This window comes from Ornithodoros turicata, chromosome 4 (assembly GCF_037126465.1).
Source record: "Ornithodoros turicata isolate Travis chromosome 4, ASM3712646v1, whole genome shotgun sequence".
Lineage (NCBI taxonomy): Eukaryota > Metazoa > Arthropoda > Arachnida > Ixodida > Argasidae > Ornithodoros > Ornithodoros turicata.
The window spans coordinates 82604431-82623797 of record NC_088204.1 but is presented as its reverse complement, the minus strand read 5'-3'; the positions used below and the strand labels follow the sequence as shown (position 1 = coordinate 82623797).

General features: G+C 46.8%; 1 protein-coding gene and 1 non-coding gene across 2 annotated transcripts in view; one reads left to right on the top strand and one right to left on the bottom strand.

Moving 5' to 3' along the window:
* Positions 1-967: 967 nt before the first annotated feature.
* Trnas-cga (transfer RNA serine (anticodon CGA)) lies at positions 968-1049 on the bottom strand. Its single transcript has one exon. It is a non-coding gene; the product is annotated as a tRNA-Ser (tRNA).
* Positions 1050-8081: 7032 nt separating this feature from the next.
* The window catches only part of LOC135392155 (mannan-binding lectin serine protease 1-like), a 30480-nt gene continuing 19194 nt past the window's right edge, over positions 8082-19367 (top strand). The window contains exons 1-2 of the mRNA XM_064622846.1: positions 8082-8359; positions 16990-17060. Of these exons, the coding sequence (XP_064478916.1) occupies positions 8244-8359; positions 16990-17060 (187 nt within the window). The 5' untranslated portion in view covers positions 8082-8243. The remainder of the gene's footprint in view (positions 8360-16989; positions 17061-19367) is intronic.

Sequence of the window (19367 nt, the reverse complement as noted above, 5' to 3'; positions counted from 1 at the left end):
AAACCGATATTCACAATGGTTACGTGATACTCCACGAGCTGGCGAAACCATCGCGCTAATCAGGAGTATCGCTTTCGTAACGACAGATGGGGCAACGTTGGCAACGTCGTTCAAATGTCGCAATGTTCCTGAGTGTGAGGAACATTCCTGTGACAAGAAAACATGTTGGAAACCTATTTCTGCACAACAACACGGTGCCGTAAACCCCCTGAAATTGTTAAAATGGCAAGTCTCCATCCTTGCCATGTTGTTCATGTTTATTTCCTCCTCCTTTCCCTCCCACTGGACTTTTTGGTTTTTCGCACAATTTAGCCTTTCTCGGGTGCAATCACCTGATGTTCAGAATACAAGTGGTTCGTAAGCGCAAAACAAGAACATGTATTGTAGGAATGACAGGAGTAAGGATAGGATAGGTCGTGTGTAATATGTGCCGACATTTCCCTGAGCTGTTTGAATTCCGAGGAAAATCCAGGGAAAATACACAGTTTTACCCAAAACAGCATCCAAGTAAATGTTGTGAACAGGAGGAAATATGAATGGGGGACAGGATTGTTTTTGTAAAATAGTATTGCGGAAAATACATTGCGCTGAACGAAAATCCTACACAGGGGAAGGGTAACGGTAATTGTTACGGAAACAGAAACGGTATATTACCGAAAATGGAGATGGTAACGATAACGGAAACGCATACCACTGTCCTCCATTACCGGAAACAGAAACGGAAATGAAAATTATATACTACCGGCTATACTACCTGTTGTGCGATGACATTTCAGTGACTTTTCATTTTATTTTTGTATTTTGATGACTCCATTTCGCTGTAATGCTCTAAATACTACACGAAAGTATGGAAACAAAGCGCAACATTGGATATTGAGGGTGCATCACTCGCTTACCTACTCGTGACATGAAATGGTAACGAAAATACGTCCGTTATCCTTCCCTAAAAAAATAAAACAAAAATGTTCGCAGCCGACAGGATTCGAACCTGTGCGGGGAAACCCCAATGGATTTCGAGTCCATCGCCTTAACCACTCGGCCACGACTGCACGAGATCCAGTTGGATAAAATGTGTTATGAAGAACTCAATTCCACAATAAGATTACAAAACTATCAAACACCAAACAGCATCACGGATGACGCGGATAATAGGGCCCCAAGGGCACAGTGCCTAGAAGAGTACCACGGCAACTCCGAATATTTCATATTTTTTAATTGTGTGATTTCTTTCAGGATGTTCTGCGTTCTTTCGCTTCGATGGTGCTGAAGTGGTAAATGTCAAATTTCAACAACAGACAGTGCGTGTTGGTGCAGCTTGTCCGTGCATGTTATCTGCTATGTTTTTGCTCTCCCCTTTTGGAAAGGCTCAAGAGACAAAGTGCTGCAGTGAAACTTTTAGGCGGTGCATCTTTTCATCGTTGCAGCTCAATGCCGCAACCTCGTGGTTTCGGTTTCGTATTTTTACGTACAGGGGTGAACGACGAAATGTTATTTTCTGTTGACGCCAAAACGGCTGGATGGCAGTTTAAATGATGCGGTTGCCAATTAGCGTACACATCCCGTTTTCAGCAAACCAGGAAAAAAGAACGATCGTCACTCGGGGTTATGGTGATGTGATGTTACGCGTGATGTGATGTCACGCGTGTGTGATGTCATTGCTGCATTTGGTGGCCTCCACCGGAAGCCCACATAGACGCAATGGACGCAGGAAAAACGGCGGGCTCCCAAGCCACGTGGACTCCAGGAGCAACTCACAGCCGTCAAGATCATCAGCGCGGAAAAAATCTTGCGTCAAGTGTGCATGCGCGGACCAACCATTCCCTAACCTCCTTCCCCTTCCCTCCCTCGGGTTTTTCGTCTCCTCTCATCCCCTCCTCCCAGCTTCGTCGGTTTTTTTTCCGCGCATGCTGTAAAGTAACGCACTACGTGTTGCCTCAAAGTAGAGAAACAAATACGACGCTTCGGCTGTCTAATTACGTCCTGTATACATCGCAGAGGACGGCGGGGTTCAGTTGGGCTCTGTTGGCTGTGCGGAAGGACATCGTCTCGAACGTTTGGCATGTTTCTACCGATGATGACTTCCAGTTTGTTACTTGCCGTGTCCAACTCACGACCTACGATGTCATCTGGACTCCTTCCCAGCGCCGCATTTGTAGGCTAGCGGTGGTGCTACTCATCGGCCCGGGTATTGCTTCCTCAATTTCTGCAATACTTTGTACTTTAGCTTACTTTAGTATTTTTGTACAATCGGTGGATGTCCCACAGGAGATGCTTCTTTCTAAAGTTGATTATCATCATCATTGTACGCGTTTTCAAAGGAACTGTTGCCATCGTCTGCCACGGTAATCGTGCGTCCGCTTCTGCGCGTTCAAAATTCAAATTTCCATTGTCCAATCATGATGTAGATCTCGCGGGCCGATGAGCAGCGCCCTTAGCGGATCGTGCGGACGGGCTCGTCATAGGGCTTGCCGATTATGACATGGTCGTTATAATCTAGTAGGTCGTGGTCCAACTAGGGAATCAGCGTCTGACGGTTGTTAGTGTGTATGCTGCACCAAGCGTTCATATCCCGGAGCGTCAAATGCAAGCCTTTTTCATGTCCCTGCCTTAACCTTTCATCGTTTGCGGAGACTTTAATTCCCATAATGTGTTGTGAGGAAGTACCCATTCTGCTTCAAGAGATCGGTGTATTGAGCGTTGTCTCGAGGAAGCCGGGGCAATAAGTCTAAACGACGGGTCCCCTACTTTTTTCTGTGGGCCATCATATCAAAGCTGTCTTGATGTCGCCTTCTGATGTTCGGAAGTCAAGCGGGTTACGTGCACTGGATGACGAACGCTGATGCCATGGGCAGCGATCACTTGCCAGTTTGGATATCTCATTCGCTCACAGTTAGACGACCCAGTAGGGTGCGAGTAGTGGACTGGAATATGTTCAGTGCGCAAGCGGAGATTACTGTTGGATGTATACCACCGACGTGGAAAGCTTTCAGGCGCAGATGTCAGCAACTCTTCACCACTCATCGAAACTCATCTCTGCTCCGAAGCTTGACTCGTCGGTTGATGCGGAATATGAGCGCCTTCGTGCGCTCCGTCGACGTGCAGAGAGGCGGTTCCGCAGATCTGGAAACCTCCAAGACTACCGTGAGACCTGCAGGATGAAAACTGTCATTCGTCGACACTTAGCCATGTTATCACGCAGAACTTGGAAGTCTTTTTGCGAATCCCTTGATCCGCACGCAACCACGGGGCGTGTCTGGCATCTGGTAAAGTCCTTAGGATCACCTGTGCCTCGGTCTTTCCCGCTTCGTGCGTTATCCTTACATCAGGGCATCTGGGAAATAGCTGCCGGCGAAGAATTCTGTCAAATGCTGCTCAAGCTGTCAGCAGCTGCTTCCCCCCGCCAGTACCAGCTCGCAACCGAGGCAGCTCTCCAGGCCGTAGACCTTACGAGAAGTGCAGCTGGCTGATCCCATCCTGGACACTGATTTCAACGCTCAGGAGTTAGAAACAGCGATCCGGTCGGCTCGCAGGGTGTCAGCGCCAGGGCCGGACGGAATAACGTATCATGCGGTGGCACATCTCGGCCCAGCCAGCTTTTGTGTCCTTTTGCAGATAATTAACAACCTCTAGAAGCTTGACTTTGCGCCCGAGTTTTGGAAGATGTCTCAGGCTGTGCCTGTTCAGAAGCCCGGGAAGCCTCCGCATACGGTGGACTCTTTTCGTCCCATAAGTCTCACCAGCTGCCTGTGCAAGATTATGGAGCGCCTTGTTCTTAATCGAATTGAGTGGTTCTGGGAGTCTCGCAACTGCCTTCCCCGGGCTATGGAGAGCACGATGCACGACCTCGTCTCATCAGTTGAGGAAGAGCGTGAGCAAGGAAAGATTACCGACGCCATTTTTGTTGATATCAAGAGGGCATATGACACTGCTAGTCACGCTCATGTCTTGCACGGGTTGTTCTCGCTGGGAATAATGGGCAGAGCGTTACGATGGATTGCCAGTTACCTCAGTGGACTAGCGGTCTTCATGCGTACCAGCGTAAGGGACACACAGACGTTCAGACTGGTTTCTGGCGTTCCTCAAGGGGGTGTGCTTAGCCCCACATTTTTCAACGCCCTGTTGGCTGCTCTCCCATCTCTTTTACCGCGAGGAGTGCACATTAGCATCTATACGGATGATATACGTCTATGGTCATCCGGTAAGCAGTGGCCAGCGCTGTGCGGGCGTCTGCAGAATGCTCTGGACACAGTTGCTGACTTCCTCACTCAGAGGGGAATGGACATCTCGCACGAAAAGACGGTGTGGTTACCTTTCACAAGAAAACGTCTTCGGTACTTTCATCTTCAAGTCAACGGGCAACGCCTGCGAAGAGTCACTCATCATCGCTCTTTAGGTATCGTCGTTGACAGATCTCTGTCCTGGTCTGCAGAAGTACGGCACATCAAGGAGAAGACTGACTCTACTGTTAATGTAATGCGATACATCAGCGGCACACGGTGGGGGGCGTCGTCCAAAGCTATGCTGACTCTATACATCGCTCCCTGATTCGCCGACTATTGGCGTATCATGTCCCGGTTTTACATGGCTGGTGTAGCACTACAGAGTCTGTCCTCGAGAGTGTACTGGCCAAAAGCGTCAAAGTATGCATAGGTGTCTACGCATCCACATCAAACAAGGGCCGAAGAGCCCTTCGGATATAAGAGTCGCTTCGGCATTTCGCCCGTTGGTCTACGCGGCATAATCTCCGCTACCTAGTTCAGGCCATACATCAGAGGTCGTGCTTCTTATACTCACAAGCTGTCCAACCATACCGTGGTACTATACTCCGACATAAGCGGCTCAAGTCACCGCTTCCTGTCTGGAGTGTGGGGATCCCGAGGGTGAGGCTGACGGTTCCGAATCTCTATGTGAAGAAATATGTGCCTATCTGTGTCCAGCGACAGCTAACTGCCGACTTAATACATAACATTCAAGAACGAGTGGTAGTATACACAGATGGCTCCACTACAACTACTGGATCGACGAGTGCCTTCGTCATACCCGCCTGTGGTGTTGAAAGTGGAGTGTGTTTGTCCCATGCGACCTCGTCAACAGCAACTGAACCGTACGCTCTGCTCATGGCTACGGAATATATAGCGTCGGCTCATTCACGGACCAAGTGGGTTATTATCTGGGATTCCCAGGCTGCTGTGCAGTTCCTTGGGTCTGCAGGAACTACCAGTGCTGTCAACCCCTGTAGTTGCTGATGTTATACTGCGTCATTGCGTATATGTAAAACTGCACGCAGAGGCGGTGGCTGCTGGACACGACATGTTCTTTCAATGGATTCCAGGACACTGCGGCATACCTGGGCATGATGCGGCTTATGCTGCGGCACGTAGAGCACATCAGAAGCGTGCGACACGACCATGACCTACTAGATTATAACGACCATGTCACAATCAGCAAACCCTATGAGGTGAATGTCCGCAGGATCCGCCAGGGGCGCTACTGACGCGCCCTGGCAGACTGGCGCACGATTGGACGATGGAAATTTGAATTCTGAACTCGCAGAAGCGTATGTACGACAACCGTAGCAGACGACAGCGACAGCTCCTATGAAAACGCGTAGAATGATGATAATAATCAACCTCAGAATTAAACATCTGTGGAAGTCCACAGCTTGTACAAAAATACTAAGGTAAGCTGAAGTACAAAGTATTGTAGAAGTTGAGGAAGAAATAACAAGGACGATCAGAAGCGCCACCGCTGCCTTTCAAAAATGCGGCGCATGGGAGGGGTACGCCTGACATGGTCGTTATAATCTAGTAGGTCGTGGACACGACTCATCTATTTCATCAAGTCCGACGCTAGGGCCATGTTGACTGCTTTGTGTCGCCAACTGGCTGAGGCACAATGGCTCTCTGGCGTCGCTGCTACACCGCGTATTGATCCGGAGCTTGCCTCTACTTTCCCGACATCGTTCCCTAGGCTGTTTGTCTCACTTTACTTATACTTTACTCGCTTTACTTTGAACCAGTAACACACAGCCCTAATGAGCCCCAACACCCACCTGTGTGAGGCCGACAAAGGCGGGCTCCTTCAGCAGTACAACCACCACAATCATTGGTGGCAGGCCCAGTGTTGCCGGAATTATCTCACGATATATCTGTGGGGAGCTACGAGGGGGTTGGGGGCGCATGTGTGGGGGACTGGTGCAGAGCATGTAGGGCATGGTTGTAGCTCACCCAGCGTTCCCAGATAACCCGGACGTTATCTCACTCGTTAAGATCGGCAGCGATAAAATCAATAGAGCACAGTAAATGAGCAAAACGCCTTTATTACAGAAATGACGCCATATATGTATAGCCTAACGGTATCATAAAATGAGCAAACCGGGCTAGTCATAATGAAGGTATCATAAAACTGATTACGAAATGTAAGAAAAAACATTGTGTGAGTCTCACAAATGATAAGCTCCTCAGGATTAGTTCCACGACGCCTCGCGCATGCTTACCACCATTCATTCTGCTTATGAAGACCGCGTTTGTTTTCACGGGATTCAGTTCAGAAGGGATTCTTGTTCGCAAGTAGCAGTATACGGCAAGCCTATATGTCCCGTTTTGATCGCTTCGAGACAGCATGCAGAAGAAGTTCTTCTTCGACGGCCTTCACAAACTCTGGGATGGGTAAAATAAAAGGTAGCTAGAGTAGATTTAAACCTAAGGTGTGTCAGTTTATTTGGATGGCGACACGGACTGCGGATAATTTCGACCACCTGCTGGGATTCTTTTGACGTGTGCCGGAAACCTCCGGCATACGGTGCTGGAAGCCTCGTGCGCTGGTTTATACCTCCTCCACATGGCTACCGTCCTCAGCCTGAGCAAGCCAGCACGTTGCTAACTGAGCTACCGCGAGTCCGGCTCTGCATGGGATGGGTGGCTCAATATACTTGCACTAGGAGGTCCAATAGAGATCCTCACCTGCGCTGCGGCTTTCGCTATTCGGCATGAGACGCTGTAAGACGCATATGTAAGACGCTGAACGCGGAAGAACCGCAATCTGCGCACTTGGGCTTGGGTTTCGCGGAGGACACCTTATAATTGTGTGGTCCCGCATATATCTTGCGCTTTCCTCGTTTCTAAAATTTCGGGCGATGAATCAAACGCTGGCAGCGGAGACGTTGAGTATGGGGGCGCCACGTATTCGTTGCGGGGAAGCTGGTAGAGCTCGAGCGTACCTCAGTAGAAGGCTGTCCTTTTATAGAAGACTGAAAGCCCCGTCGTCATCGGTGTTCACCCTTCACTCCAATAATGTCCTGAGAACTCAGGTAATCTTTAACCGAATGGGGATTTTGTGTATTCTCCCCAAAGCTTGAAGGCGCGATGATGGCGTAAAAGTCGCCACATCAAGCACTTGTGCAATTTGCTTGTCGCGTTCAAATACTGAGTTGATAACCAAGCTTGCAGCTCTGTTTATTCCATGAGAAACTATTTTCTCGTGGGTTTCATTCATAATATCATTGGCAATCAAATTAAGGCCCACATCCGAGAAAGAGCAGTTGGCATCATTGGGTATAAACGCCACTGCGATGCCTGCAGGTTGGTTTTCCTTGTACGAGACCACTTGGAAATGAGTTGGAGTTGGCTGATCGTGTATTTGTGATTCCACTACTGCGGCATCAGAGTCCGGGTTCAGCTCCACGAGTTGGGATGGATCTCGTCATTGTATACTAACCAGGCGATTTTTTTTTTTTTTTTGAAAGCACCGTCCCTCAAAAGGGCGCATCAACATTTCGAAGCGTGTTGACAAAATAAAAGTTTGGATCCGAACGGATACGTCAGGTACGCTTCGTCCTGTATGGGTGCAGACCTACTTCATTCATCCGTGAAATCACGAACACGGAGGATTAACTCCTTGCCACTTCCTCCTGCTACCCACGCACCGGAACGGATCCTAAATAGCGTTCCCGTCCACGGCAACAGCGAAAAAGAGCGGACTTTCCCGCGACGACGTTTCAAACGCATCCGTCGAGCCGTGCGTGCGATGAAAGTCGTTCCGCAAGTCTCTCTCTCCCTCTCTCTCAATTCTCCTTCCACTCTATCTGCGCTCAGTTCGCCTTCGCGTCGTATTACAGGTGGGAAATTTTTGCCGACATTTTTTCTCGCGCTTCGAGCTGGTGAGATCCCGACGGTACCAGGACCCGCAAAAAGGTGCACGAGACTCGCTGGCGTGAACCGCTAGTGGTGGACAGTGGATTATCAATGACGTCACGAAGAAGGACAGTCTGTGATTGGATGTGTGCAAGGACGGTAAAATGTGGACTGTGCGCAGTGTTTTTATTTGTGATCGTTTGGACTGAGTTACTGGCGTCTGGAGCGTAAGTGGAATGTTGTTTCCTCTATTAGTGTTCATTCGAGTACCGCTCTTCCGTGTATTCCAAAGTTGTGGTAACTGTTATATCTACGGTTGGACCGATTGTCTCTACTCGAAGTACTTGGCGACATTCGGAAGAGCAACTCAAGTTTGCTACAAGAGTTACAACGGGAAGCATTACTAGATTAAAGAATGGTGCATCGAATTGTACTGACAGGTTGGACAACTAACTGGTCGGGAGAAGAAAAAAAAAACACACACACACACAGACACACAAAACGAAAAATACAGTGTCAAGAATGAAATGTCGTGCCTTCGTTTCCGGGGCCAATTGATCTTTCGGAGGACTTCACGCCTCTTTCTTGTATTATTTGTACGTAGTTATAGACACAGGCGCTGTTAGCGAGTCGTTTGCCAGCCCCATATGAGCTTCCTGGTCCGACTTCATGGGTACAAATATAGTCATTAGCTGAGCAGTTGTAAGTTTGAATGACTCGATGCGCAAGTGTGAGAGCAAACCCAGGCTAAGCAGGGTCAATGTCCATGTGAGATCGTCGTGTCACGCTAACTATTGAATCGATTATCTGAGAATTATATGTATCTCCACACAAGTAGCCTCGGTTTCGTGAAGCGAGAACATTCCTAAGATCACGTGGTGTCCCGAGTAGAGAGAGAGAAAATCAACTTAACTTGAATTCGTATAAAAGTAAATGTTCAGATTTTCGCGAGCGTGAATATAAATTGACCGATCTCATACGTCGTAATTTATCTGCGGATCGTTTCTAATGATGCGTAATTGTGAGACGCGAAACATGGCGCACACTTTTCATACACGCATATAGAAAAGCTCTTACAATTGCAGTGACGTCACAGTGTAAGAAAGCAGCGTGAATTTTCCCCGCTTACAATGCACCTGCATGGTTTACAGGATAACCCCATGTGTTCCCATGAGTCTGTGTGGACGTTTGCCCACATGCCGACAGTCGTGCGCAAACAGGCTTCTAAGGACGCTGATAATTAGTCAGGTTCAAGGACTGACGTCATTACGACGTCACATGTAATGGCTAGGGGAAAAAAGCTTGATTGGAACGCGAGTCACGTGCCATTCCAGAAGCCTCTCTATCGAGCGATGCATCTGCTGGATTCGTTTCTTCCTGATCTCTGTAAATAAATATATTTGGGATCGGCGATGAGCTGATGGGTTATTGACTACCTATATGCGTTACAATGCTCCTTTCTTTTCTTTCTGCGTCAGCGGCGTTTCATTACCGAGCGACTTGCCTGCTCACGTGGCGGCTCGCTGCATTGTGCGTCCTGGGTCGACTTCGTAGGGGAGACCCAAACAGCGCAGCCGGTGCCGGTGCCGGGTCCCCCGCCCCCGGCGCGTATGTAGGTTCAGCCACAGGAGCTGGTAAAAAAAGAGAATAATTTGAACGTGATAGAGGAAGGTAGGCAGAACAGCGAAAGCGCCTATTGAAGACGAATTGAAGACGACTACGCCTGCCCGACCCACGATCAAAATTCTCTCTCAAAGTCCTGTATGTTCGCAAACCTTACGATCTTTGACAAGGACTTACGCCGCTTCGGTTACCTTTGAGGTTTGTTTTTACGTGCGGCTAATCATATGTTTATGACTGGTTTCACGAAAGCACATAATAATAATTCAATTCAGTTTTATTGCGAATTACAGCAGAACGAGGCTTGTGGGTTGGGACTGACAGAGGAATGACGAACAACACCACTCAAACCACCGAGAGAAACAAGTACACATAAAAAAACTGACATGAATTACATACAGCGATGATGTTACCAAGAGAAGAAAAGCGAGCCACAGACTCTGCATAGAAAGGACAGATCGCTAATGAATTATAACCGTCGAATGTAAGCTGCTATAACCTGCTCGATATACGCTGGTATAACATTAAGACGTCGTGTGTCGTCCCACTGATCTCTATTGAAAAAGATCAGTGGTGTCGTATATTTTTCGTCTTTCTCCAGTTTTACCTGGAATTAATGATATAGCCTGTTGATATATTACCCGCTGATATAACCGTCTGGTTTAAGGAATCAGGCGGAAGTTGTTAAAATGCTTTTGGAATGTAATATTCTCGCTGCGCTTTGCCATAGTTTGTAAGGATCCGTGGTACTTAATATAAATCAGAGTGTCGCAGCTGTGGTGGTGATGGAACGGGTTGCCTGGGCCGACTTCACAGGGCGCGGGAACGACATTTGTCTTTAAGAGTCTGGGGGGGGGGAGGAGAGGATATGTTTATTGAAAAAAAAAACGAGGAAAGGTTAGCCAGGCATAGGCAGACTTGCTATTCCTTCCATAAAAAGAAAACGAAATAAAAGAAAGAAAAGAAACACACACACACACGCTCAGGAAAACTCAGAAAAAAAAAAAGGTATTTGTGCTATACTGTTTCTAAGCAATAAAACATCTAAAACATCTGAAAAACATCTAAAAACTCAGGAAACACCCGAGAGCCAGTATTTAGTTTCGTAAAGGCATTTGACCAATAGTACTTTAATGTGACAATCAGCACCAAAGGTTCATCAAACACTGGAATAATAATAATAATACAGACAGATTGAACGCAAACTGCTGAACACGAATCTTCAATGAAACACGGACAGAAGTAACGATGCCAGACTTCAAAAGCGATACCGACGTGATTGAAACTGGACACGAAGAGACTGCTCTAGTACGATGCTAAAAATATGCGCTGCAAGTTACACCCTCACTCTCCTCAATTACGCGAGACGATTCCGAAATGGGCGAACCCAGTCTGAGCTAGCACAGATGTAGAGCGGACTGGGTTCAAACGCCTGTCGATTGGGAGAGAGTTCAAGAGGACACACATACACATCCGTGTCTGTGTGTTTGTCCTCTTTCGATCGTTGCCATGTTTAGTACCTGACGGCTTGCGTCGAGGGACATCCTTCATGGGGTGACTAACATGATAACAGTGTCCGCATCTTTTACTGTCTGAAGTCGCAAAAGTGGCCAATATGTAAATGCTGACTGGGACAAGAACCCATCTTTAGTTGACGCAATTCGTCCACATTTACTGCTGTTGCAGGAGGTGACTCTCGTATTTCCAAGGAAACACAAGTCACGTTTATACGTAGCCTGTGCAACGTTTCTCTGACGTTATGGAACAACTACTAATGATTTTGCAACAGACGATCCCTGGTGTCTTCGCTATGAATCAATAAAGGCGAACAGACGTCAAAGGGTATCATATGGGAGCGATTATGGACTTTGTGCACCTACCTACACTATGTGGCACCCTGCAGACTGAGCTAACGCTGTGTCAATAGTTTAGCTAAGTTGTATCCTGGTTACTACCAGTTTATTCCGGTAGTTTTTAACAGCCAGTCAATGTGTCTCATTTGTAAGCTGTTGTGGCGTCTGGTACTTGGCCCCTCGAATTGCTGCTATATGCCAAACATGTTCAAGGAGTACACGACGGAAAAGGGACTCGAGTCCCTTTTCCGTGTTCCTTGTCAAATGAAGGCGCCCTTACTTTTTTGTCCGAGTCCCTCCATTCACTTGAAAAAAATGGAAATGAACTATCAAATGTGAAAAGAACGAATGCTGTAATGGAGCGACCAAAACCAGTCAGATACCAGCAGCACAAGGAAGTGATTGTCCTTGTATGGGTCTCAAACGTCTCCTCTTCCAAAGTCGCATGAAGACTATCGAAACTTTGCAGGCGAAAAGCGATTGTGGTTAGCATGCAACGTGTTCGTGTCTGGCGGGGTCTTACTTATCTTGACCTGCGAACATGGTCTGGTCTTGTACCTGCGTCATACGGTCACCAAGAGAACAAGGAAGGAATGGAAGATGGGGCTGTCAGTATGAGGCCGATTTCACAAGGGCGACAGCATCGAGAACTGTCTGTAATATCTGCGGGAAGACTCAGGGAAGACATGACAATGGCAGTTCTCTAGATGGCGCTGGAATGACCCTCAACGGATGGATGCTGTAACCACTCGGTCGCTGATAGAGCGTTATTCAAAACTGAGGATCGTATTGAAGTCGGGCATTGTAGTATGTTGACCGTATGACGTTTCGTCGCTGCTTATTTGTATAGCGACGAGGTACGTACGGACTTGAGAACGTTTGACTGCAAGGTCAAAAGGATCCGGAATCCGCGTGTAAAAACCAACGAAGCGCTGACAACGACATCTGAATCATCGGATAATTAAAAACAAATGGCACCTTGCGTATTCAAGTTCCTGTTTCTGTACAAGATTGGTTATCGACCTTCGTCGTTGCGTCCTGGCGTGCGTGAAAATTCGGAACATATTCTTGTCGAGTGTGCCCGGTTTCATACTGCACGTTTGAACTTGAGAGATCTCAGGGCCGTCTTGATAGCCGGCCCTTTGACGTCGTGAAAGTGCTGGGCACTCATCGTCAAGGTACACCGCTCACTCATCACCTTCGTTAAGAGCATAGCAGAGAACTTCTCTTTTGAGAAGTTTTTGTCCTACTATAGGTCTGGGAGCAGCTTGTCCCGCAGTAAGTGGGCTCACATCTCCACATTTTTTCTCCTATCATCATCATCATCAAGTTCCTGCCTGCTAATGGCTGATCGTGCCACGTGCCACAGTAGAAGAGCGCAAATAACGACGTCTACGGTGCTCGTTGGGAGCACTTCCATGGCATGCTGAAGACTAGTACATGGTGGGTTGGAATCCACAGGCTGCGCTGTTTGAGGTTTTCCCGAGGCTTTCCGGCATATATTGCAGATGAATTTCGGCACACTACTCCATGTCCCAAATTGTTCCCGGTGTCCTCTCTCCATCAGTCCATGTCCGTACAGGAATTATAGCCACTGTTGCTTCGCGGTGCTAAGAGGGAATAAAAAAAAAAAACTGCTGGATGATGACGTCCGTACAAGAGACTTCGTGACTCTACTAGAGTTACTAAATAAGCTTCGCTTCAGAGTATGGACACTGAGTTCCAAGAGGGGGCATGCGCCATCTTGTTTCCGCGCCACGGTATCCACGCGCACGCGCACTTTAGCGCACGATGCCATCTATCGTGCGCGGGTGAAATGTTCCTTTCTCTTGCAAGCAGCTCATCAAGGTTGACGTCCTTGAGCTCACTTTGACATCCTCGGGAACGCTATGGTGGACAATACATGGACATACACACTTCTCTACCCACAGCGAACATTATGTTAGCTGTCTTTCAGATCGTCAACTGGGAATGGTATCGGTGTGCGTGTGGAAACAAAATGGCGCTCCTGCTCTCTCTTGAACCTCTGTGGCGATACTCTGAAGTGAAGCTTATTGAGTGACTCAACAAGAGACCTGCGAGGAACAGGAATTTGCCTCGCCACCTGCTGTGTCTCCTTGCGGCATCTGATTGTCGCTGGGATTCGCGGGAAAGTCATTTTTACTTTCCTCCTCACTCACGTCGACATCATGCAATTCGTGTCCGCTTTCATTGACCGAACGATCGAGTGGCTCGGAAGAGACGAGCCTTCTGTGGAATGTAACGTCATCGAAGGCACGTAAAAAGAGATAAATATGTAAAAGAAGCGGCATTACACGGAAAACAATTGGTTACCAGCAAAAGAATGTGATAATTTGTAATTTAAATAATTTGCGATAATTTAAATAATACGCCAATAATACTAATAACTGGTAGAAGTGCAAGGGTGCAGGCGAGCGGGTACATTGTAAAACGACGATAAAACCGGAGACAAAGACAACACAACACGTTCTCAAACACAGCAACCCATTTAATGGGTTGCTTAAATGGGTTGCTGGGATTAAATGGGTTGCTGTGTTTGAGAACGTGTCGTGTTGTCTATTTTCTGTTCCGTGTCTCCGGTTTTATCGTCGTTGTACTAATAGCTCGTGGCTTCAAGTCACGAAACGAATGATCATGAACCAGAACGGTCGGGGTAATATTGCCTATCTGATAACGTGCGCAGAAATCTCAGTACACGCCACACCGTATTGTATTGTATTTAACGTTTGTAAGTGGCGGTGGGCCGCATGTGTCAGTACTGTTTCATATACAGCCTGCTTGGAGGTTACATTTTAACAGTACGTAATGTTTTACACATTCTCTTTCTTTCGTACACCTTTAAATACAAACTACAAACTATATAATTCACCGAGGCCGTGTAACAACATACTTGGTCGCACCTGCCAAAGATTAAAGTTTGGTTTGGTGTGAGGAAAGATTAAAAAGTCTCGAGACCATTAAACATTTTACAGTTGGCATTTTAGCTTCAAGCCAGCGGATATGCTGACAGACTGCCCTGATTGGTTCAAGAACACGCGCACAAATATTTTAGATGACGCGATTAACAAACACCGTGCGCATTTTCTTGACATGACACGATTCCTCGAACGTGACTCCTAAACAATACAATGTTTTCTCCGTGAGTTCCTTGTATTTCTTCTACCATGCCGCCGTCATCGTAATTTCTATCTTGCGGAGTTTACACACCTACTGTTGTCTGATTGGTCACCTCCTATAACGGAGGATGTTTTCTCAATCACGTGGCGAGTTATATGTCATACATCTGACAAGAAGCTGTCTGACAATTAAATTGCAATACGTTCGACAAAGTTATAGAAAAGATGCAGAAGAAGAACAAACTAGCATAAATTGTTCTAACTGTCCAATCATCCTCCTCAAAACAAAGTCTGCGAAATATAGAATGTATTAGAACGACAGATGCACCTGAGAGAGAGAGAGAGAGAGAGAGAGAGAGAGACGTGTCCGCACTGCTGAACAGTCAGGACACCTTTATTATAATTTCCCACACATTTCCTTGCCACCTGCAACCGGAAACATTATAGTATGGCACCCCGGAGCTGACATTCCCCTGTGACCTTCCTCTCAAATTCCTTGATATCATTAATGACCGTACCGTAACGTAGTAGGATATGTCATACTGTCGATATACTCATTAATCAATGACTCATCACTTGGAATTCCGATTTCGCGTGGGATTGTTAATAGCCTGCCGATGTCAGAAATCGTCTGCTCGAAAACATCATGCAGACGACACATGCGTGACGTGTTTGAAGTGAAGGAAAGACGCGTTGCGACAGATTTAGGAATGGCGTAGGTAAGTGCCACATGACGACATTAAAAATGTCTCTTTGCTTCGGTGTTGCCCATGCGTATATTCAAGGGGGGAATTTCCATCAGAAAAATTTGTGAGGTTGTGAATGTTAGATGGGATTATGTTGCGTTTTAATGCGCTGTACTCCTTGACGGAAGTGTATTCTTTAGGCATGACTAGTTCGATTTGCATTGCAGAAAATGAAGGCGAGGATGTCGCTCTCTCCATGTCCCAGGTGGCAGTGCATTAGTGTGTTCCAATGTACACTTTACGAGCAATTTTTGCACTTGATGAGAAGAGGAAGTTATATGCAGACGACAATGAAGAAACAGACGGCGATTCTAGAACCGTCGTCTGTTTTTTATGACACTATGAAAACTGAGTTTCGCGCCCTCTGGTTTTCTGTTTTTTATTTGCATGCGGCTTGCAGTCTCTGAGTGATGTTATCTGCAGAAACAGCTGTAGTATAAATTTCTCACCAATTCCTGTCACTTTGTTAGAAAGTGATGATTCTTAGTTGGTACAAAACAGAAGGCACATCTTTCTAAGTAGTTTGTCTCATATTAAGCTGCGTAAACAACGCAGCTTAAAACGGCTTTGAAGCTTACCTCTGGACAATTAGCAACTTGGTCTCTCGGTAGTTGTGAAATGTGTTAGATAATTCCATTGTATTCGCCCCACTAATTTCCTCCCCTTTTTTGTCGCTGTATTCTTCAACAGATATTCTTTTCGCGTATCTTACGCAATTCATCGTTGTGGCGCTCAGAATAAGTGTCGTGGAACGATTAACCGTGGAAAACACCCGGGGATTCCCAACGAACATCTGTTTTTCTCTATGGAAACTTACTCGGCTTCCAAACAGCAGAAACAAGATACAACGACACGATTGCTTTCTAAAAAAATACGAGGTGTAATATGTTTGTGGCTACGAGTGCACCATGAAGGTGGATACAGCGTCGTAAACTGCATCGCGAGTCACTAAAATGCCTCTTTTGAGTATCGCAGGTACAGCAGCTAGTTCTGAGTCCAATCAAAAACACTGATAATAATGCATATACATTCTTAAAAATGAACTTCACCGCATAGCACGCTCCTAGCCAACCATCATCCCGAATGATATGTCGTTATCTGCCCTGATTTGTTGAAAACTGGAGGAGTACGCCTTTTTGTGACACTTATGCTGTTCATAATTGTCACAAAAAAGCGTACGCTTCTCGTTTTCAACAAATTAGGGCAGAGAACGATATCATTCGAGATGATGGCTGGCTAGGAGCGTGCTATGCGGTGAAGTTCATTTTTAAAAGTGTAGAACTGTAAACGAAGTCCAACATATGGGTACGAAATCGCAGGCGAGACATTAAAAAAAATATTATTACTTTAGTATATCGCCATTACCGCATAATATCCCTGAAAAAGTGACATATTCTAGTGGATGGCTACTCCAAATATGCCAAATTGAAAAACTTTTATCGTTAAACAAATGGTAAATCGAACGACTGTAGCCTTGACCTCCCTTGGTTCATTTTTTCAGGTGCTCAACACTTGCCATTAGTCCTTCCAGCGCAGCTCGGATCTCCAGGCAGAAGCGGGCCTCATCACAAGGTAAGGCTTCCAAGAACAGGCAAATAAAGAGCAGTTGCAATAGAAAAGAATATAACGCGATAGAGAACGTGACATGAACCGTGGAGGCAGTGAGGCGAATACATTCGTGGAAGGATTTTGCCTCGGGGGATATCCAAATGACACGGGAGAAGATCATGAACAAATAATAGCGTTGTAAAGCATGGACTCGGTTGCACTGGCTGCATAGCAGGAAACGTGTCCACAATCCACAGCTATGGGAGCCCAAAACATATGCTTGAAAAAAAAAAAAAAAAACAGATCGAAGCACACGACAGCCGTGGAGAAAGCCATCTCGGGCACTTCTTCATTGTCGGTCAAGTGGGTGAACCATATCACATCACTTCCTTTCGGATGGACGGGGCACGCACTCTTCACACTCTCTCCTACATCTTCATCTGAAACCAACATAGAATATGTTGAGGGAAGTGCCTCAGGACGCCTAGTGCCACGGGAAGTGCGTCCTGAGGCACTTCCCTTACTTAACATTTTTTCTTACTGGATTTTCTATAAAAAAAGAAAGCTCTTCGATGGCGTCATCCGTTTCTGAATCATTCAGTTAGGGGATTTTCATGAGGCACCCGGAAGACCAAAATAACGTGCTCTTGTTGACACAGAGAAGAGGAAAAGATGGAAATTAGGCGAGGCAGAACACTAGGAACACCTTTTTGTCTTTCGTTGCTCCGAGGTGTTGGACGCTTTCTGTTTGACTGTCTTGTGTGCCAATCTCAGCTCGGTTAATTTCCATCATGTTGACGAGGATAGATCATATATGAATTCCGTAGCGCAGGATCCGACTATTTTTCACGAGGATCACAAGTTTTCTATAGTGTCCTTTTAAGCGGGAATATAGTGGCTCCATGCGGCAACTTCTTTTTCGATAAACCTATCACCGGAGCAACAACCTGCTCGTCTTTCAATATCTCCCTATTATTTGTTTCGCCAACATCAACATCAACATCTGTTCGTCTTTCTTCCTCGTCACATGTCATACTGGCAATAATAATGGTACTGTGATGTCACACGTAAGGCTTGTCTGTAGCGACATGTTGCACGTGGGTGGGACTGCGGATAATTTGGACCACCTCGGGTTCTTTGGACGTGCGCCGGAAATCTCCAACACACGGTGCTGGAAGCAATGTTTACCTCGGCCGGGATCGAACCCGCGATCTTGAGCTCAGCAATCCAACACGTTACCTTCTTCTTCATCTAACTGGATGCTGTCTGGAGCTATGTGGTCTCCCTGGTGGGCACCTGCAGCTCCATTTCTTTTAAGCTTCACCGTATAGTGTGAAGACCGACTGAGCCACCTATGAGCAGGAGATGAATTTGCGCAATTTAGTGGCAGTTCGCGATACTTGATCGCGCAACCTCGAGTGACTGCTGGTCGGCCTAAACAGATTGGGCTGTGCCGCCATTCTTCCTTTGCAAGACATTATTCCTTGCCATAAATGGCACGTTGCTTCCTTCCTCGTGAAATCCCATACACGTACGTAGTACCCAGAAGGAAAGAGATGTTGGGGTATCCATCCGGCAGCCCTCGATGGACCGCTCTTCTCCCTTTTCTTGCGCAAATTGTAGCGCATCCTGTGGCTTCCGCTCCCACGGAGGTGTTCCGTTTGGTTCTGTTTCCGAACTGTATGTGTGAATTCGTGCTTGGATTCTGGCGTGAAAGGGTCGGTCCAAGTGACGTGTGTTGCTGAAGAGGATACGTCACCTGTAATGTGCACAGGAAGCGCCGTTGTTAAAATTAACCCGCGGAAGACGCGTTTTGAAACTAAAAGCAGGCTGGAAGGAAGCGACAGAAAAGAAACATCTGAAGGTTTTAGACGCAGTTTTCCGCAAGGATGGTAATTCGTTCCTCGCATCCTTCCTTTTGCTTCTTCATTCCGGCCCAGCGTGACATTTCACGTCGACGCCCTTTCGAGGCCACGGAGGCAACTCTGACGTCGACGAAAGGCGAAGTTACGGCGCCGGAGAAACCATTCGAACTGACGCCCTCCACGAACATAGGGCAAGCTTTGATGTACCGCCCCCGAAACAACGCTTACTAGTAATGGACGACGGTGCTTGATGGGGTATCTTGGCGTACATCGTTCGGATGCACGTTAATGGTTCTTTTCTTGAACAGGAATAAAAAAACGCTCGACACAGCTATAGCCTCATTACGAATGTACCATTTGGAATATAAGGGATGTACGGAGTTGTTTGTGGCTTCCTAGAAAGCTCAACATGGTCCGGGTAAATAATGACTTCAGTTCACGGTTGACTCGTTGTCACGGCAGTAAC